Source organism: Siniperca chuatsi, linkage group LG2 (genome assembly GCF_020085105.1).
Source record: "Siniperca chuatsi isolate FFG_IHB_CAS linkage group LG2, ASM2008510v1, whole genome shotgun sequence".
In the NCBI taxonomy this organism is placed as follows: domain Eukaryota; kingdom Metazoa; phylum Chordata; class Actinopteri; order Centrarchiformes; family Sinipercidae; genus Siniperca; species Siniperca chuatsi.
Genome location: NC_058043.1, coordinates 20,297,324 through 20,318,627, shown reverse-complemented (window position 1 = coordinate 20,318,627; position 21,304 = coordinate 20,297,324). Strand labels below are relative to the sequence as shown.

The following is a 21,304-nucleotide window of genomic DNA, read 5'->3' as shown; positions in this document are numbered from 1 at the left end:
TGTGTATCTGTTGTTTATTAGAATTTAAAGGTTCCCTGTGCATTGCATTTTATTGAGTAATGCATTTTAGTGAGTAACACTTAATGTAAACTTTTGTTTGATGAAAACTCCACAGGGATCATTTAAACATGAGTTTACTGGTCCGATGGACATGTGCCTGAAAAGGTTGATGTGACGCTCTAGTCTTGGTTGTTTAGAAATGATTAAGATTTAAAAATATTCATGACAGTACAAACTGTTCTAACTAATCTCCACTAGATGTCAGTGTTGTATAAAGTTTTTAATATTTATGTAGTTATCTATATACACTAATAGTATTATATTGATACTGCTGCATTCATCGAATTGTTTTATTATGAATTCTGAAGAAACAATGTGTACACAAGCTTGTATTATGGAAAAGATTTTGGAAATTTTAATGTTTTCTTTCTCTATTGTATTAACTGATAAGGACAAAAGTGCATTTCTATTCAAACACACACACACACACACACACACACACACACAGGATTGTTTCCTGTTTTGAGTTCCTGAAATACTCCATTTGAGCAGTTCCCCTTTTTCAAATAAATTCTCCTCACTATTTCTGTCCACAAGTGAAGCACATTTTTTTTACACCCTAGCCGAGTGTTGTCTGCATGGTTTGTGTTAACTGAACAGCAAATTGTTCCTTAAATGTGTTAAATTCTTTAATCGTTTTTGAAAACCATTAGAAAATCCTCAGACATTTTAACTTCTGGACAATTATTTTTAATACTTTGTCTGAAATACTGGGCCGAAAGCTTGACTTTAACCCTTTCAGTGCTCTTTTTGGGGCATCAGCTTCTTTACCCTCTTTATCCCAAAGTAATGTAATCGCCTTCACCTCTTTACTGCCTAGGAGACTGATTCCTAATGAAGGGGAAATCTCCTGCACCTCTGTCTCATACACATTGGACGTAGGACGTGCTATACTTTCTTAAGTTGAAGAAAATAAGACTGTCTCTCCAAGGAAGGTCCAATACATGTGTCAGGGTTTGGGGCCCCTTTCTTAAGAACATCAAGAATATTCTGAAGGAATAATTTAATTGTGAAGGGGTAAGGTGTGTTTTTTTTGTTTTGTTTTAATGAGTAGAGGTACAACATTAATGTGCTGTTAAACATCCTCATCATTGCGTTGTTTTCCAGTTTGCTCGTTTCCCTGCTGGTATGTAGCATGTGTGTTATTGTCCTGGGTCTAGCTGGCTCGGCGCCCACTTTCTTTATAAAAATACATGTCTCATATGGGAACAAACATTTTTATTTTATAATGCAAACTGCAACATATGAATTATATTATTTACCCAAAGGAGCAGAAAAAAGGTCATATACCCGTGGCAAATAAATCACACAGTCTGTGTTAAATCTAAGTCCAACACAATATTTTCATCCTAAACCATAAAGGGAAAAATCCACCCTCAAAAAAAAAAAGAAAAAAAAGTACATTCCTTTGATGTCGGACAGTTCATTCTTATTTTGTGAACATAATCGAGTCTCACCCAGCGCCAGGAACAAGGGATTCAGGACTCATCTTTTTCCTCTGCAGACAGCGCAAATAGGAACCAGACTTTATATTAAAGTCAGTGATTTGTTAAGGGATATTCAGGTGCAAACTTTTGCACATTTTAGATCAACAAGCTCAGACATACAGTCATTGCTCTCTGGTTTCTGATTCAAGTTATTTCTGTTCACAAATTTTAAATTGAACTGTGTAATATCACAGGATTCATAAAGTGAATTCTTCAGGGTTTTTGCTTTGAGAAGGAATTCTATCAAATAACTTCTAAGCACAAATATAGCTCATGTGAAAACCGAACCTCAGTTAATCAGTTCAGTTATTGCTTAGATAAATAATATTTACTCTACAAGAGAAAGATAAGTTTCACATTGTTCAGATGCATGTTAAAAAAAAAAAAAAAAAAAAAAGCTGTTCTTAAACGTGATGTCAAATTGACTTTTTTTTTGGTTGAAAAATCCCTGCGCTGTTGGTTCTTGAAACATTTTGCCATTTTGTACACCTGCATCAAGTCTCGGAAAGTTTCAGAAAGGATTAGTTGATTGGTTGAAAAACCAGCCACGTGACGAAAACAGTGACAGAAGTCTTTTGAAACTCTGGAAAAACAGTAATTAGCACCGTGTTCACTAAGGGCAAGCCAGAAGGTAAAGGGGAGAAGCCACAGGGCACACAGAGTTCAGGTGTGCACCTAAGTGCTGCAGCTGGAAACAAAAACTGCTGATCCTTCGACGTCACATTTTGGTCTTCATTCTCCTCTGTTGTAATCTGGCTGTGTGCAGCTTATGCAAACATAGTCCTCCTTCTCAGCTCGCTCAGCAGACACTCCCACACAGACCTGGTGGAACCACTGATTGCAGCTGCCGTCGCATTGGACCCAGTTTACCTGAAAAGCAGCACAATGAGGAGAAAAAAAAAAAAGGTTTATACGTGTTGCTGCATTTCTCTTGTATCGTTATCACTTTGTATATTATAAATTTGAGCCAAACAAGAACATAAATCAGTTAAAACTCAGATAAGGTGATGTAAATCCAGAATACATATTTAATAGACGGACCTCGTCGCCCTCTGGCTCTCTGCACCATGGTGCAGCACACAGTGAGTAGTCCTCCTCTGAATCTGAAGGAGCAGGGTCAGACACTGTGTGTGTGGGAGAACTAGTCCTCTTGGCTTCTTCACTCCTCTCTTTGCTTTTCTTAGACTTCTTTTTGCGGCATTTCTTGGCCTTCTCGCTATGCTGAGAGTCTGAGCTTTCCTTACGCCGCTTGGTCCTTTTGCTCTGACTGTTCACCGCCTCATTTTTGGGACTGGAAACTCCATTCTGCGTTGAGACATAAATATTACAAAAAATACACCAAAAAGTAGTGATAATATATAATAAGTGTGACAGCGTATGATTCTGTATTTGTCGTTACCTTGTTGTGGTGGGGGCTCCCTCTCTGAGACTGTTGGTCCTGTTCTGTGTTGTTCCCACAGGGGGCGCTATGTGAGGGCAGGGGGGTCAGTTTGTACAACAGGTATCTGTACAGCTGCTCGGTTTCAGGCAGAGTGACCTGCAGCAGGAATCCCTCAACCATCAGCTCTTCCAGCTCGGGACCGAGGCCTGTGACAAATATGATTAGCAACGGAGAGTTCAGAGGTGAAATTTATTTTTTTATCCTAGTATGATGCTGATGATGTAGATGCAAAGTGCTTAAAGCTTTAACACTGACCCAGGAGTGGAACAGACTGGTGCTCTGTATGAAAAAGTTTCATTTTTATTTCCTGAGTCAGATGAGAAGATACTCCGGGTCCCACTCTCCCCTGAAACAATAATCAATCAACTTCAGTAAGCTTGACAATGATCGGTGTGTCTACAACACCATCTAGCTACTGACACTAATAAAGCCAACTCTGATGGTGAATTATATCAACAAAGCAACAATCAAGAGACTCATCTAGTCATCTACATTGAGTTACAACATGTGTTTCCAACTGACCACCTTTGACACTTTCTCCAGCACTCCCTCTGTGCAGGCCTGCTGAACTCGGTGCTGCCATCGCACCGTCCTCTCGATGAGGAAGCGCAGGGCGTCCCCTTCTGGCAGTCGAACCCGAATCCTCTGCAGTGAAGCTAAGAGGGGCAGGACCTTGTCCAGAGGGGGTTTCCTCGACCGCTGGCAAAGCGGGCAAAGCCAGGCTTGGCCATACTCAAGGTCTGTGGTTGTTGTAATGCAGCCGCAGTGGAAAACTTCTCGACAGAGCTCGCACTGCACCATGGCACCCGAAGGGGCCTTTTGGCAAACACAAACACTAAGTGCACAACAGTTTTCAGCAGGAAGAAGCTTGGACTCGTTTGAAGCACGCAGAGCCAACAAGATCTCCATCTCCCTCTGCCGGACCTCAGCGAGAGTGGCCATCTGCGAAGAAAGAAAATTTTATTTAGTAAATAAAATTAAAGACCAATTTCATTCTCAGTTTACAATCTGACACCAGATAACATCTCATGACTCACAATTGTAATTAGTGCAGTCAAAGTAACATCACCACACTGTTTTGAAGTAATAAAGTGTTGATAATAGATCTATCATGTTTCCCTGTTCAAGTTGTGGGACCTTTGTTGTACCCCCGGGGAATTTATTGCCCTGCAATGCACCTCAGGCAGCACAAACTTCTAGGCTGCAAACTTTTTGGGTGCAGCAGAGTAAATTCTGTCTGAGGTAGCGCTTTAGAAAAGGTACATTTATTACAGTTAAATATTCTACTGTTTGTAAACGTTGGACTCAAATATTACAGAAATACAACGTTTCATCACCTGATGGCAAATGTGCTGCTGTTAGAAGTTCTAACAATACAGAGGCATGAGTATGTAAAGTATGCTTCACATCCATAACTGCTTAAAGTACATATTTTAGTAAAAGAGTTTTCACTTAAGTGTGGTATGCATTTTAACGAGCAGACTAAAGGTGACCTGGACTTTATGCAGGTAAAGTTGCTTTTTAGCAGAACTTTAGGGGGGGGGGGGGAACTGAGTTTTAATTAAGTTGGATTTTATGATAGTAGTGTTTCTAGCAAATGTACCTGTTAACACAAGATGAGATGTTAGTTGCAAAAAATGTTAATAATCACAATCTTACAGTTTTTGGCAACCCTAATTATACTGTAACACAAGTGTTCCTGTGGAAAAACATTAAATACTACAGCAATACTCACAGCAGAGGCAGAGTCCTTGCTCTCAGACAGAGCTCTCTCCACATCACACAGAGACTCCAGTTTTGTCGTAGATTTTTTACTGATCTGTGTAGCTTCTTTTGCTTTTTTAGATCTCGACTTCTGATGCCAGGCCCCTACGTCACATCTCGGGCAAAGCACCTGAAAACATAAAAGCAAACGCGTATTATTTAGCGGCCCTGACACATTTGGAAAACGACTTTGAAATGAGCACACCTACTAATATCCGTTTACCTCGAGGAGAGAGAAAGGGGAGTTTTTCAGTAGAAATGTCCTTGCTGCGCTCTCCTTCCAGGTCTGAACGTCACTGACGAGGGCCTCCAGTCGACTCAGCGGGTCGAGTCTCACTGGGATTCCCTCAGCTCTGAGAACCAGCTCAGAGAGGCTGTCTAGCACAGGAATACGTCCCCCGAGCTGCAAGCGTGCACACACAAGATTTATAATCCAAACTCAACCATCTCTGACCAAGTGGTAAGTGGTGAGAACATTCAGCGTGGCTTAAGTCGATGTATATTTCACCTGGAGTGTTTCGGCTTCATGAAGCCATTTCTTGGCCTTGGTGATGACATCCTTCAGCTGCAGACAGTTGGGCAGATAGGCAGGGATATTTTCTACTTCTTGTAGAGCAGCGTCAAGTGTTTCTAAGCTGTGATATGGCCTGTGAAGTGACATGAGCTTTAGTAAATACAGTGTACATGTTCAGGTTTTATTTAATGTCTGATGGTGGAGTGTCAGTTTATTTTGTATTTGTCTTGTGTGTTTCAGTTTTGAATCTTCGTAAAAAGACTTCAAATATCACATGAAATGCTTGCTATGGCAGAGCCTGCACACTGTAAAGCACCAGACTCTGTGTGACCATTAGTGGGTTAAGCACTGTCACAACACCATGATCCTCTTTATCCGCCATGATCCAGCTCTGCAGACTTAGCACATTTCACTCTGCACTGTCTGACGTTCAAGCCGATTTTCACTTCACATCTGACACCACTATTTAATTTACAAAACAAAGTATGAATTCACTGTTTAGAAACACAGACTTTAATGTATTTTAATAAAGTTATAGAAAGTAAGTGTTCCTGAAGTGTGATAAGTGTCAGATTTCTTGTTCATTCATTGAAGAGAAAAGCTTAGCACTCTAGGTGGGGTAGTGTGTTTGTACATGTGTAATAAACGGTCCATCATCGCTGTAATTTTTTTTCCACGGTAAACTGATACCTTATGCGGAAACGTTGCCAACCATGACACTGTTGTTTCAGAAGAAACTTTTATATTAAAAAAAAAAAAAAAACTTAAAAAAAATGATTGAACATTGAGGGAAAAAAGCTGTAGAATGTAAATGGATGATACTTTCATTTAATTACTGAGCAGTCCATCTGTTTTTTTCTCCGCCCAAACCACAGCAAGGGAGTGACACACACACAAAAAAAAGATTAAAAGCTATGGAAACCGTTGTGGAAGCCATTGAAATACAACCTAAGGCGCAGCGCAGTTCAGTGTCCTCACCTGGCCTCCATGATGCTGAGCACCCGCTCCTCCCACTGCTCAGACACCGTCAGCAGCTCCTGCAGGCGAGCCATGGCTCTTTCCACAGAGCTGTGAGGGGCCAAGCCCACGCCCTGGTCTATCAGCCGCCTCATGGTGTCCAGGCAGAGGCTTTCTGGCCGGCTGCTGGCTTGCTGCACGGCCTCCAGCCAGCGGGCCTGCTCCAGTCTCTCCCTCAGCAGGGGCAGCTGAGGCAGCTCCACATCCAGGCCCAGGCTCACGTCCAGCAGGTCCTGCAGCTCCAGCGGGCTGGGTGACTCATCAGAGAGGAGACGCTCACTGCGCTGCTGGAAGTCATCCACCCGGGTCAACAGATCCTGAAGGTGACATTCAACAGGCATTTAGGGACTGACATTTGACTACTGGGACAAGACTTCATTCAAAAACCAAACCAAATTCACTCAGACATTCAGATATTGTTAGACTTCAAGTGTGGGCTGATTTTTTAAAGTAACCAATTCAAACTGAATGATATTTAAGATTCAGGTAGTCAGAAAAATTATACAACGGACTCGTGAAGTTAATGCGTCTAATCAAAGTTTACTAACCTTCAGTAAAGGAGCCTGTCGGATGTTGCATGGCAGGTTGTCGAACTGTCGGACAAAAGACCTCAGCTCCTCCACAGTCAACTCGTTCTGGTTTTGAGACTTTCCTCCTCCAGAGCGATACCTAAAATACACACAAAAACTGCTCAACAGATATATAAAAACCAGCCTCAAAATGACAGAATTGTTTTAAAACAGCTAAAATAAAAAAAAATTAATGTTGTCTCCAAACTGAGATACTGGGATCTTGAAAATAAAGTCAATAACAATAATGAAGATAGCTAGGGGCCAGCTCAAACTGTCATTTCCTGAAAACAGAGACCTAGAAGTGACAGTAAAAAGATCACTTAACTGATCCATCATTAAACAATTACACAATGTCGAGCATTATGGGTCACAATCAACACGGCTGATTTTTATTCATACAAGAAGTTGTGAAACACAATTCAAGCCATACTGAGGGAGAACAACATCAAATCTCTTATCTCTTTGGTACCTCGTCTGCCTCTTTCCATTGAGAAGTTGCTGTGCCATCACAGCAACTTTATCAGCCTCTGAGGTGACGATGCGCAGCTGATCCAGGAGGTCGATTTGTGGGAACGCCTTTGTTTCTGCCTGCTCCACCAGGCTGTGAAGCTCTTCCAAACCTGACCAGAAAGCAGTACAAATTCTTAGAAAGTATAAAATATAATACAGTGTGGTCAGCTGACAGAGTAGGAATAAGTGCATCTCCTTACAATGAGAAGGAGGTACAGAGCACATTTGGGATAGCTGATTTTTGTAGTAGACATTTTTTGCATTGACTTCTAACCTCTTTTCTTGTTTCCTTTGTTCTCCAGGATGTCCTGCACATTACAGACCCAGTCTTTATAGGACTCTGCACGCAGCGTCACTGATGCTATCATGGGATACAACTTATCCAGTGTAAACTTGTAACTGCAGGGGAAGACAAAACGTGGCAATGTTTATACAATGATGATTGACATTTGTCAAGGTTCCATAAAGAGTAATATTTCTTCTACTGAATGCCAATCGTAAAATTACACTTTTGTCTATATTTACTTTGGATGGGAAACTGGACACGAGAAGGCAGCCAGGCATTGTGCGCTTTTTACATTTAACAGCTGCTTTTCATGAGTGTAAGGAACATTAAACTACAACTAATTCATATATATTACATAAAACAACAAAGGAGTTTGGTTTTGCAGTAACACTGCAGATTTCATGAACATCCCTCTGAACATAAAATGTTTAGACAACATGAAAAATTTGTTTAGAAAACAAAAATTCAATCTCGTAAGAGCATTATAAAAGGACATTATGAATTAATTCCTATCAACTAATATGATTAAAACTTAATGAAATTCAGCTTTTTTTAAATTTTTATTACATATTCCCATGTCACTGCCTCAGAAACAGCACATTTACTTTTGTCTCTTTACTCGGCAATAGACATATATTACTGCCAACTAAAATTGAAAGCAGGGCTCATTTTTGCTCATGCACCCAAGTAAGTTCTTAAGTAAAGTCTTTAACTCTTTTTGTGTCGACAAAGCTGCCCGTTTCTGCGACTTTGATTCTCGTACTATTGTTTTGTGTGATGATTTATTTGTCAATTGTATGTGATTTTGTGTAAATGTATTTTTTTACTGAATGGTTTTATTCAGATGTGCTAAAAATAAAATACAAGTTCCTGTTAGGATAGCATTTGGGAAAAACCTGATGCAAATAGCCTTTAGCATGCCGAAGAGGTAGCTTAGTTAATGCAGATTAAGATAATTCATAATAGTAGTAAAAACAAAACACGACTCAAAATTTAGACGAGAGTATGTTCAGTTGTTGTGGTTACTGAAGACTCACTGGAGTGTAAGGTTGCTACGAGGACAGGAGCAGAGGTCCTCAGTGTGGTACAGACAAACCATCTTGCCAGGACTGCAGGCACAGGTGATGCCAGACAGGTAGCAGGTGGTCCGACACTTGCAGCACTGCCGCTCCTCGTCTGGGAGCACCTCATAATCAACTTGTCGAGATTGCACCACACCCTGGGGACACAAATTCACAGTCATTAGAGTCTCAGAGGAGACTGGGGAACTAAATGAGACAGCTGTGCAGACAAACAGGTCTAAATCTAATCTAAATCTTTTATTATGATAAATATCTTCTGAAGTTCAAAGTTTTCTCCAATTTATCCTTGATGACACGTCATTAAGGGTGTACCAGCTTTGCTATAACTGTCCCACAGGAGCGAATGCAACAAACTGAAAAATTAATGGGATTCAGACCTTAAATTCCAACAATTTGCAGTTTAAATGTGTTTTGTTGCCAGACTTTAGACCATAATGAGAGTCAAGTCATTGTCTCCTATTGACTGTTTGTAATGATATGTAAAGACTCAATATCAAGGCACATTAGAAATACTAAAACTATATACTGCCATCATTTAACTTGGTTAATCTACCGAACTAATTAAAAAAAGACACAATGGATGCTTAAGATGAGAACTACTCACCATCCTGCTCATCTTCTCTCTTAGTTTTTCTTCTTCTTGGACCATGGCGGTCATCTCCTTCTGCACTACTGACGCCAGGTTGACGTCCATCGTGTCCGCTTTATAGGCCATGTTACAAACCATCTCGTCATGGGAGAAGACACAGTACCTGCTCAGCTGGCGATAGTGTGTCACACAGTTGCGGCCAATAGGCATCTGTAAGAAAATATATAGACGAGTTTGAGTTTAGGAGGCAGAAAAATGTATAATAGTAACAACAGGTCTCTGTTCCTGCATCTCAACATGAAAAGGTGCTATACGAATGAAGTTATTTTTAATCAATTTTTCACCACTTTTCTTTTCCACAAATTATTATTGGCACACGTAAATGTTACTGCTATAGCAAAAACTATTTCCCAGTAAAATCTAAAGACATGAACAGACCTCATATGAACACCATAACCATGATTTCACAGAAAAATCTCTTTATTAGATGGTGGTGCAGAGGTACTACACATTAGAGCCAACACAAGTCTAAAAATAATCTGGTATTGTAATGTGCAAACAGAGTGACAACAGATTGTCTTACCCAGTCCATGGTGCAAAAGTTGACAGCTTCAGCAAAGTTGAAACCCTGGTTGAATCCACTGTGGTAAGCTCTGGGGAAAGTGATGACAAACTCGCCTGCGCATTGATTGGTGCGATAGATCTGGTTAGTAAGAAAAGACAGAAAAATTACAAGCTGTAAGTGTTTAACAGTCCCTGTTTTTACAATTATCATTTGTAGTAAAGAGGATACTGGGACTGACAACCAGCAAAGTTCTGATGTCTTGATTTATATTCGTTTTCATCAAAACAATCTAGATTTAGGTGTACTTCAAACATGCGTTTTTCTCAACAAAAACAATAAATGTTTAATAAATCTACTTTGTTGATGCCAGAGGAGCATGGTATTTGATTTATATCTACTGGCATACTTTCTGCGCAACTGTGACGTGTGATATTTACATGTAAGGAATTTTGTCATCACACTTAGTGGATCAATATCCAGCTTTGTTTCAGACATTTAAATGTGATGATTAATGCATTAGTATAACAGTGAGCGGGTTACCGGGACGCCATTGTTCATCAGCGTGTTGGGATTCATGATGGTGACCAGCTGGTGAAGGAGGTCTGGCTGGGATTCAAACAGCTCAGGTGCCAGATTCTTCATGACCGTCTCGAGGTGCTCTGCAGCATAACCAGGGGCTCCATACCACGTCTTCGGCTCCCCCCTGCACATATGATCAAAACTATTAGTGAAACACACTTAACAAGCGTCACCACACACATGAATACGTTACTGCCATAATTGTATTTTACAGGACTGACACCTAGTATATTTTTGCTTGTTTGATTTCATAATGTATTTCAGAAATACATCACATCTACAAAACATTAAAATCACTATAATAGATACACGATAGAGTTTAGAGAGTGCACTCTACCAGTGAAGGTAGTTTATGGAGTAGCTCCAGTGGTCCTCAATATGCCAGCAGAAGGAGGAGAAGCACATGCCCACATACAGCCAGGGTAACTTCATCCCACAGATGTCGGCTGTAATATGAGTCAGCACAGAGGCATCTAGCACCGGCATGTTGTTCAGGTTCCAGCCGCTGCTCAGGTAATGCTGCAGGTCAGAGACAGGTCTCAACACTCCACTTCACTTCTTACTCAAATACACCCATGTCCAGCTGGCATAACAGTAGTTATCAATGGGAAAACTGATCATGACATAATATCAGGGCTGTTCATTTTCCCAGCTACCAGCCAAAAACCTGCATTGCTTTAGGAAATACTGAAGGTTGTTTTTAGATATGTGGTATGAAAAAAAATAAAATAAAAATTCTATCTTTGAAGGTAAACACCACCATGACTACTTATATTTTTCGTAAGGTTCTAGACAAAAGGTTTACATATTTTTAGAGTTTCTAGTAATGTGATGAATAAATTAAGTTCAGACATGAAATTATGGGGACAAAATAAAATCATCCCTGTAACAGCAGACAGATTGTACCTCATCCTCAGGAGAGACTTCAAAATGGCTGTTCCTCACAGGGAAACCACTCCCAAACTCCTTGGAGGCGATGTCTGCTCCGTACTCGACAGTGACATCCTCCTCAATGGTGCTGACTAGACGCCAGAACTCCTTCTCCACTAGCTCAGTAGGAACCATCTAAAATACACAAGAAGACGACACGGTGAAATTGTGTGCCATATTAACGCAAAACTAGATACTAAAGCTAGTTCCATCACAAGTTCAAATAGATATGAAGAATAGGTCTGCCGGGACCGATGACAAGGACATCAACTTTTTCAGGAAATCAGTTAGACAATATTTTCTGGATCAAACCTGTCTATTTGTCCCTGCCAGATGTCTAACCTCCTTTGTTACAGACCAAAGTCATAAAACAGAAGTAACAGAGTCCAGGACTTTGCCTCAAAGACCTTCCAAAATCTGCCTCAAGTCTCAGAAAAAATGTGTTTGCGATTTAAATAGACCAACTTCAATTATTGAAATATTATGTGGGTTTGGTGGTTGAATGAAAACTCAACACTTATTACAGCAGTAATAATGTCAACACAACTTCCGTTTCCACTTGTGCCAAATGTGTTACGTTTTTTATCATAAGTGATGACAGTTTTTGGAAATTTACTTTTAAATATATATGTGGTCTTTTAAAAAGGAACAGTGTAGGATTTAGTGGCATCTAGTGGTGAAATTGCAGTTTGCAACCATTTGAATACCGCTCGCCTCACCCTCCCCTTCCAAGCGTGTAGGAGAAACTACGGTGGCGGCGAAACTCGTGAAAAACGCAATTGGTCCTATCTAGAGCCAGTGATTGGTTTGTCCGTTCTAGGCTACTGTAGAAACATGGCGGTGCAACATGGCGACCTCCGTGGAAGGTGACCCGCTCACCCTCTGTAGATGTAAAGGGCTTATTTTTAAAAGCTAACGAAAACACAACGATTCTTATTTTCAGGTGATTATACACTAATGAAAACATACTTATAAATATTATATTCCATTTCTGCCAATAACCTCTCCTAAATGTTACATGCTGGACTTTTAATATCAGAGACCCTGAAGTTCCCAAGAACTAGAAGAGCAACTTTCATCCATATATTTCCAACCCATGGACCCTTTAACATCAGTAAACCCACCATACTTAAACCAGTGATTGAGATGAAGTGTAATTACAAACATAAACATAATGAATAAGTAGAATGGAAACCACTTGGATATCAATTAACAAGTGATGCAAACTCACATGAACTGGCATGTTGAAATAATCAGACTTGAAGGAATCTGCCATGTCTCCAAAACTTTGGAGCGTGTAGCTCCTGCTTGCCTGCTCAAAGCCAAAAGCAACAGGAGGTTTGCCACATTCCTGTAAAAAAATAAAAATAAAAGATGAAATATAAAGTAAAAAAAACACCTGGAGTTGTATTATATTTGTGGATATCGGGCAGATGATTATACTCTTGTTCCCAATTATGAGCCTCTCTGCCAGAATTTAGCCCCCTGGGGGTGGAGGGTCTGCAGCTCACCTGAGCCAGGCACTTGGGGCATCTCCAGTCGCCTTTGGGAACGTCGTGGAGGGGAGGGATCAGACAGAAGATGTGATAGCTGTCATCACAGCCGTCACACAGCAGCAGGCGGTCCTCAGCAGTCCCACTGCCACATACCAGACACATGTACTGGTCCACCTGAGTACACAGAACAATTGTGAACGCTGCTTTTCTTCTCTGATGTGCAATTTTCTCTGATATATGTGTAATTTACAGCAGAGTACAACACTGCAACGTGGATAAATGTTTTTATTAGCACAATATTGAAATTATAATGATTTAAGCCAAAATTTATAATACATAACAATATACTTACTTTACTCATGGGAGGTTTGTTCATTGTATTTAATACAGTTTCTTCATAATCTGTTGGATTCTTATGTTCAATGGGCTCCTTTTTCACCTCAGTGACTGCCATCCTCACTGAAAGACATGGATGAAGACTCAATAGAAGCTTTAAGATTTTCCAATAATCATCTTAACCGACACATTCCCCTCGTCTTTATAAACCAAGCAGCTTGCTTTGGTCTTACCGGGTTCTGGTTTGGCAGAATATGTTCCCATCCTCCTCCTGAGATTGGGACGATTCTCACAAACTTGCCCAGGTTCGGTTTTAACACAGCCTCTCTGTCGGAGAGTCACAGTGAGAGTCAGAGAGAAACAGGATGAGACAGAGAGAACAACAGCTGTACATTTTAATGGGTCCTCAATAAGTTATGAAGGGCACGCTTTTACACCAGACAACTCGTGTGACAAATGTGTGGCTTGACTCAAAAATGAGTGAATCAATCATAAATATGAATATTTACGTAAACGTCCATTTAAGAACACATATTAGCATATCATACACATAATGAATTAAACATGGTACAAGTAACAACGTCAGAGAGCAGAGGGAAGAGATCAGACTCACTTCAGATCTCATTCGTTTTGCTCGGCGAGCGATGCTACAGGTCTCCTGGGGCTGGACAGACTGCCGCTGTGGCAGGTCATGGGGGGTGTACTCCTTATCTTTAGTGTCATTGGTCAAGGTGGCCCTCTGCAAAGAGAAGTAGGTAATTGTGAAGAGAGTGACACCAAACACTGAACAACCCTGACAAAAGAAGCAAAACATAAATCTACAAAACTACTCATTTTTTTAACCAGCATTTACGCCAAATGAACAAAACCAACACACACTCTCAAACAATATAGTATCAGACAACGCAAAAAACAAACTGGTGCTTTTTGATAGGTCCTTTTCAAAATGTTGTCTAACAAAGGATGTTAGTATGACTATATTTAGCTTTCTGTCTAACATCCAAACAAGGTTGTATCTAAAAAAAATAAATATTGGAATAGACAGTAAAGACCCCAAGGGATCAAAGTATTAATACAATCCTTCTCCTACCAATCCCTTAATTATACTTCTTCAAAGACACCAAACACAAGAAATGATATTATGAAAGTGTAGCGCTATCGACAAATCTCATAGTCTCACAAAAAGGATTGGATAATATCATAAACACACAACAAAATCTAACTTTAACACTTAAACTAACTAAATCTTTAACTTCATTAAAGAAAAAAAGATTTTCTCAAATTACAATACTGTCAACAATAATAACACTGTGTGTTTTGAGCTGGTAGAGAAAGAGTTCTAGTCAGTACCTCTGAGTTTATAATAATAATAATAATAATAATAATAATAATAATATACCGTATAGCTTGAAAAGGTACTCAAATGGACTATGAATTATTCTAATACATCCACTCAACTGTAAACAAGTCTAACTACTGCTGCTCTACTGGGAAAAGAAAACATGAGCGATAGGACGTACAGGCAGATTGTCTCCAGTCTGGAACACATTATATGGGTAGAGGATCCTCTCATAGTGTGCCCGCAGATGAGAGCCAATAGCCTTGCCTGGAGCAAAGCCCATCTTGACGGATATCTTAGTCCAGCGCCGCTCTCTGCAGACTGCATCGAAGCCTCCTTCTTCATTAACCAGCTTGGAAAGAGAGAAAGTATGTATTCAGTCTGCATGTGTAGAAAGACATTTCATATTCATACGTAAATAAAACATTTTATTGTGAATGTACATGAATAAATAGTGATCTTTATAGCCAGGATTTGCAAGTACCTTATTCAGCTGGTAAAGATCCAAAATCTTTCTTTCCACGTGAGGGATTTTCAGAGTGCATCCTTGAAGCTCCCAGAATTTTGCTATTTGATCCAGGAAGTTGAGCTTAACTCTGGTCTGAGCCTAAACGCATAGTGAAACAAAAGTTCATGTTGTGCATTGAACATATTTTTGTTTGTTTATTCTTTAACATGACTACAGATATCAAAAGGTAAGAAAAGGTCAAATTACCAGTGACCTTTGTCCAGATGTTGTCAATTTTAATGAGACCATTTCAGAGAAACCTACTAAAATAATCTACTCACTATCTTCCAATATTCTTTTCTATGGCTAATGTTATATTTCTTTTTTTAGAAACTAATCAAAGTTAACTGACTACTACTTAGGCAAAACTGCTTGTATGTATAACTGCTTACGAAGGTAAATAATTTGTGGTAATTTGTGGCTGAAGGACAGATCTCACAGCGAATCTGACTGACCACAATAACAATAAGAGTGTAGTAAGGATTAATCAGATATTTTGAAGCATATTTTACATTTATATTTTTTGGGGGGAAACGGACAAAGATAAATGATAGGATTTTTTACTTACCAAATACCCCATTTACACTTACTGCATTTTACGTGTCTTACATATATAAACATAATAAATGAAAAGTACCTCCAACTCATTAAGTCTTTGTATCCGTGGTGTGAATTTCAGTCTGTCAACATCACAGGCAAATGGTGGCTGCCAGTCCTGAGAGAATAAAAAAACATTTTATTAAACAAAATCACACCAACTCTTTGATGGCCACACTGAAACAGAGGCCTTTGAGACCAAATTTTGTTTGCTGATTTGTCAGTCCATAAGAAAGAGTACATCATGTACAACAAGGCCCCATGTGAATGATGGATAGTATAAATCAAACTACTCTAAACAAGCCTCCTTCAAGGATAAGGCTGACGCTAATGTAGATTTTTGTTTTGGGTCAACAAATCCCATTAAAACATCAAAACCAACAATGTGTTAGTCTCTTTAATATTTTCAGACTCCTCAGCCTGTCTGTGGCGCTAAGCTCCATTTGTTCCACTTGAAGACTTAAATCTTTAAAAAAAGGCCATGAATATACACTTAAAAAAAAAAAAAAAAAAAAAGCTAACCAGCCGGGCACTGTACTACAGTTTGAAATATAATCTTCTTGACAACAAATGAACAGGAAAATAAGAGGCGAAAAGACCATTTGACTGTTGCATTTCTATAGTCAATACGGAGTAAGAATCTCAAACTAATCCTGACTACACACCCAGTCTGCATATCCAAGAGACTGCAGTCCTTCTAATAAACCCACAGACTGTTATTAAAGGCAGACCTACAGGAACTCATAGTGGGTCTGTGCAAACATGCAAAGATGCTGTGCGCAGGGAATCTGGTTGGCCAATATTGGTCATTTAATAATGGTGGGTATTTTTTGTGATATATATTTTATAACATGTTTGGCATGCACAAAACTACATGATAAATAATGAGATTTACATGATTTGCATTCATCTGCATGGCAATGTTAGAGGTGATGTCAAACTAAACACAAAAACTGAAACATGTCTTCAAATGTTTGTCAGAGCCTTTGAATAAAAGCAGCTTATTTATCAAATAACATAATTGTCACCAGGATGTGATTCCACAAAACACACAAATATCACACTGCTTCCTGTCCCTATGTGAACGAGTTAACTACACCAACTCAACCACACAAACCGTCTTACTGACAGACTAAACACTGGTATGTCTGATATTAATGCACTTGCACACTGTATTAAAACAGAAGTACTCACGCTAGACCACACAATTTCCTGCAAGACTAGAGTACATGGTGACAAGAGTTTAAGAGGCAGCAAGATAATCTCAGTTTTACATAATTAAATGTGTGATACCACTCCTGCTGACTTGTCATGAGTGACAATGTTTACAGATGAGAGAAAAACTACTTGTGAAATTGTGTCCTTGAGTGTGATAGAAAGTGTGCTATCTTGGCCAACATGAAGCTGATAATGGTATACGCTGTCATAGACTGACATGGTTACATTGTTACTTTGGTAAGAGTTGTTATTAGTAGGAACAAATACATGCAGAGTTGAAATAATCCAGCTACAAAGATTCCCAGAGTCATTTCTGACACTGAGGAACAGACAGAAATGCTTATCATAGAGATAAGTTCCAGGTTTCAAATTTACCCTTCAAACATTATGTAACAAATGTTCTCAGACAAACTGACAATTAGCACTGAATGGCTACTCGTTCTTTAATGGCTCAGATTATGGGCTCAACACTGTGTTTAGGCTTTCAAAAAAACCAGACCACATCTTAAATAACAACCCCCCAGTGTATTTCACTTTTTACATATTTAAGCATTTTCATTCACTCTTAGTAGAGAGTAATTTGTGGGAACTTGTTATTACATGTGTATCATGACCAAATGAAGCCATCAACACTGAGATATGGTCTTAGTTGTGCTTTAAAATCAACAAGTTCACATCTTAGAGCCAAACTCCCACTTTGCAATGAAACGGGAATGTGCAAAATTAGCATGCCAGATATGTAAACTGATCATGTGACCTGACTCAGCTGGGGTTTGGAAATTAGGCTACAGCTCTGGATCTAATTCAAACTTTAACTATCATAATATTTTTTCACTGGTACACATTGTTCATTTTTATAAACTACATGCAGTGTTACTGTGGGATTAGCACTATAATATGTACAATGTTGCACACAAAATTTACTGGGTCTGGACAGGCTTTTTCCCCCCCTTTTCTTAGTAGGATGGAAATGCTGGTCTGAATAGGGACAACAATAGCTGCATTAACACAACCTAACCATCTGTAGACAAAGCTGGATTAGAACTACAAATGTCCTGGCACAGACGGGAAACAATCGCTTTGAAACATATGGAACTGTTGGTGAGTGGTGAGAAGCTAACCACAGACACCCTTAAGATATCACTGAAAATCATTTGCATAGGTGCTACTAACATCGACAGTCAAAATGTGACCCGTGTAAAAAGAAATATTGACTGCATACTGTGCACCCAGAAATCACTGATCAAAAACAGGTTGTGGTGCAATGTCTTCTTCCTTTCTAAAAACTTCCTTTCTAAAAATCTGTTTTTGTTCATACGAGAAAAAAAGGTAATCTCAGGCCAGATCATATCTCAAAAAAAGGGAAAAAAAAAAAAAAAACACCACAAAAAACCCACAGGACGTTACATGTACACGATGCGTACCTACACCATACAAGCCTCCAGGATGCCAAATGCTGTCCTCTTTACACAAACACACAAAACAAATGTAGAAATTACACACTTAAAAAACTTGCCTTAGTAGAAATCCGCTCTCAAGAGCTCAGATTCACATTGCTGAAGGATTTAAGATTGTTTATTGGTTTTTTTGGCCCACACACCACCCTGGAGCCAAATTTTGGTCTGAATGTTCAGACAAAACTGCTGGTGCATGACACAGGACTGCAGAAAATGGTGGTTACACAACGTACGACAAATGGTGGAGTTTAACTTAATAATATATTTTTTTTCTCCTTTTAGTATGTTACTGGTTTTATTTTAGTATAAAATCAAGAAGTAGGCATTGCATTTGAACTTTTTGGACATGCTGCTTCTTACCATAGGACTAATTAATTTAACAAAGAATTGCCCTGCATTTTAAAACCTTTCATGGCCGTCATAAATCTTGACCGCTGTTCAGGCTAGAGTGTAGTAGGCCACAGCTTTGTCTCTAAAGCATTTCTAAATGATACAACATTGTAGACTACAATGCTGGTGCACTGGTCAAAACAATGCAGTGAATGGAACAACCAGCAGTTCCTTGGACTATCCCATGTGAGGCTAAACCTATCAGCAACCAATCTTTGCTCAAAGCTTTTGCCACTGCCTTCTTCTGTTTACATGAGGTGTGCATTTCCAGCCATGCCTTCAATGTAGCTTTCTTTTTGGACGAGCAAACACCAAGCAGTCCTCCATGGGTTATACTGCAGCCCATTCACCCCTACCCGTCCTGTTTAACCGTGCAAAATGGGCTTTTACTAGACGAGTCTCGTGTTATCTGATGGCATACAGATAAAAGAAAACAATTTCCATCCAGGACCTTAATGTTGTTAAACTGACACATTGATAACTGACAGAAATTACGTAAGTCATCAGTCATGATAATATAATTTATTTCAGTAGAATTTGCTCTTTATCTAATTTGAGTGGAAGCTTGGACACACCCTTGAATAATGTATCTGTCCTTTCTCATCACATTGTATCAGAAATAAGGTCAATGTGAGATTCATTTGAATTCTGTTCATTTTGGGAGAAAAACTATAATTATTCCATCTCCTTTGTGTCCTGAAAGACTTAATATTTGACTCCTGTGACGTTAGGGAGGTGTGGATTATGGCAGAATAATCCTCCAATTAGAAAAGACAATATTAAATAAAACAGCCATTAGTCCGAGAGTGCCCCCCCCCCAGCGCAGCGTTCAAACGGCCCTTCTCTCCATAAACAGTTGGTAGGCGAGCACGTACGTAACGTTAGCCAACGTTAGATGCCAGGCAACTGCAGCTTTAAACGGGCCCGAACAACGCTAGCTAGGATGCCTCACACACTAGCTAAATCCGTCAAATCCTGTTGGGAAAGTTTGGCTACACATTTAACTAACTGTTTAAAAGCAGTGGCCAAATGACTAGTTTCAATATTGGTGAGTTATTTCCGTGCGCCCAGTGCAGGAAGCATTTCGTTCTGCGCTAACGTAAACAATTTCCATTATATTTGCATACTGGCAAACTTTAGCGTTTGAATTATTTTTAGAAATCATCCTCTTTAAGTTGACTGTTATAATAAATAGATGCTGTACGTGCCGTTTGGAGGTTAAAAACTCCACCAGGACACGGATTTCCTCCTGAATGTCTGAGAGTGGTAGCAAACACAACACACTCCGAGATCAGGCTAGCTGACAATTCAACTCGGAGCCGCAATCCGCCATGTTGAAATCTCTCTAAAAACACAACTTTGCCTGCTAAATTAACAACAGCAGCTAAGGCCAACACACCACGCAAAATAAACCTCCAATAAGTGTCAAAATTATGACACACTCACCGGCGGCGGTCGGATCTTGCAGATGCCAGTTTTCTCTGCAATGGGTCGTATTTTGTTGATGTACGCAAAAGGGTCGGCAAATTCCTCCCAGCTGGGCTCAAAAACAGGGCACTCCGGGGGGGGAATGAACTCATTCAGCTGAGGTTGAGTCATCGTTGCATCTTCGTTATGACTGTTTACTGAAATAGTCTGAAGCCGTTCCTCACGCCGAATATGCTCGCTATGAATTTCTGTCTTTCAGTTCATGTCCACTCTCCACTCATTGACCTCAAAGACGAATTATCTAGTTGGAGACGAGAGGCTGACTGCCAGAGACTGTGTACATCCGCTTCAAAAAGTAGACACCCGCAAATTATTTAGGCTACAGGCATTTTTACAACCACTCTGTGGCTATATATCACGCAAACACACAATTTAGCCATTATTTCACATGCTAATTCTTATTGTGAAGTATACTTGGTTTTTACTACAGCTCGTATGGCGCGTGTTCATATCTATTTGACGGAGTTAAATGCCTGTAGAACTGTGTTAGAGTACAGTAAAAGCCTTAAACGTCAGTTCAATCTACTTTAATACCATCATAAATAAACTACAGTAGAGTCTGCTTTCACACAGTTAACCCTTTGTGAGCCAAATACTCTATAGTTAGGGATTATTTAGTTTATTGGTTCGGTGGTTTATGATTGCGTCCCCTGTTGGATGAGTTGGATTCGTGCACCCTTTTGGCACGTGGATGTACTGAGTTCAGTCGGTTTACAAATGAAAGGATTAGTTGTTTCGGCTCTTCCTTGCCCCGCCCGGCTTCGCCGAAAGAATAGACGTATCAGGCGGTACGTTGGGTTTTATAATCGAGCACACCCACTAGATCGTTGCGCGCTGACCGGCACTTCGTTTTTAAATGGTCTAGAGGAGGTTGTTGATTGGTAGAGATCATAGTCATATGTTGATACTTCAGCTGTTTATGTTTTAATAATAAACATTTTAAGTAAGTCAGTTATAATATAGTAAAAAATATATTTTGAAAATATGTTTGTGACAGTTTTAATTGTTTGATTATATAATACAGTTATTACATATATATATATATATACAGTTTTTGGCACGTTCTTCCGATGTGTATG

The 21,304-nt window shown here is 39.5% G+C and overlaps 1 protein-coding gene across 2 annotated transcripts; it reads right to left on the bottom strand.

The window, feature by feature from the left end:
* Nucleotides 1-1,261: 1,261 nt before the first annotated feature.
* On the bottom strand, nt 1,262-20,489 carry kdm5ba (lysine (K)-specific demethylase 5Ba). Of its 2 annotated transcripts, none has more exons than XM_044178034.1 (27): nt 20,184-20,489; nt 15,713-15,790; nt 15,052-15,174; nt 14,749-14,919; nt 13,842-13,967; nt 13,462-13,555; nt 13,245-13,351; nt 12,908-13,066; nt 12,628-12,747; nt 11,373-11,531; nt 10,804-10,985; nt 10,428-10,590; nt 9,906-10,025; nt 9,338-9,532; nt 8,689-8,870; nt 7,640-7,764; nt 7,325-7,475; nt 6,832-6,952; nt 6,245-6,600; nt 5,261-5,399; nt 4,976-5,155; nt 4,724-4,882; nt 3,511-3,930; nt 3,244-3,334; nt 2,947-3,134; nt 2,589-2,852; nt 1,262-2,417 (listed from the first exon to the last, which is right to left on the bottom strand). In XM_044178034.1, the coding sequence occupies exons 1-27, from the start codon at nt 20,334-20,336 to the stop codon at nt 2,280-2,282; spliced, it is 4,464 nt and encodes a 1,487-aa protein (XP_044033969.1). In that variant the 5' UTR covers nt 20,337-20,489; the 3' UTR covers nt 1,262-2,279. The 2 variants fall into 2 exon arrangements, with proteins under 2 accessions (XP_044033969.1, XP_044033979.1); XM_044178044.1 differs by having other exon boundaries at nt 3,514-3,930; nt 20,184-20,488.
* Nucleotides 20,490-21,304: the final 815 nt, after the last annotated feature.

Excerpts from the sequence above, each read along its gene's own strand:
- kdm5ba (XM_044178034.1), bottom strand. The coding sequence starts at position 20,336 with ATGACTCAACCTCAGCTGAATGAGTTCATTCCCCCCCCGGAGTGCCCT. Across the intron at positions 13,352-13,461 it reads TTCTGCCAAACCAGAACCCG|TGAGGATGGCAGTCACTGAG; the intron begins GTAAGACCAAAG and ends CATGTCTTTCAG. Across the intron at positions 5,400-6,244 it reads CTCAGCATCATGGAGGCCAG|GCCATATCACAGCTTAGAAA; the intron begins GTGAGGACACTG and ends GTCACTTCACAG.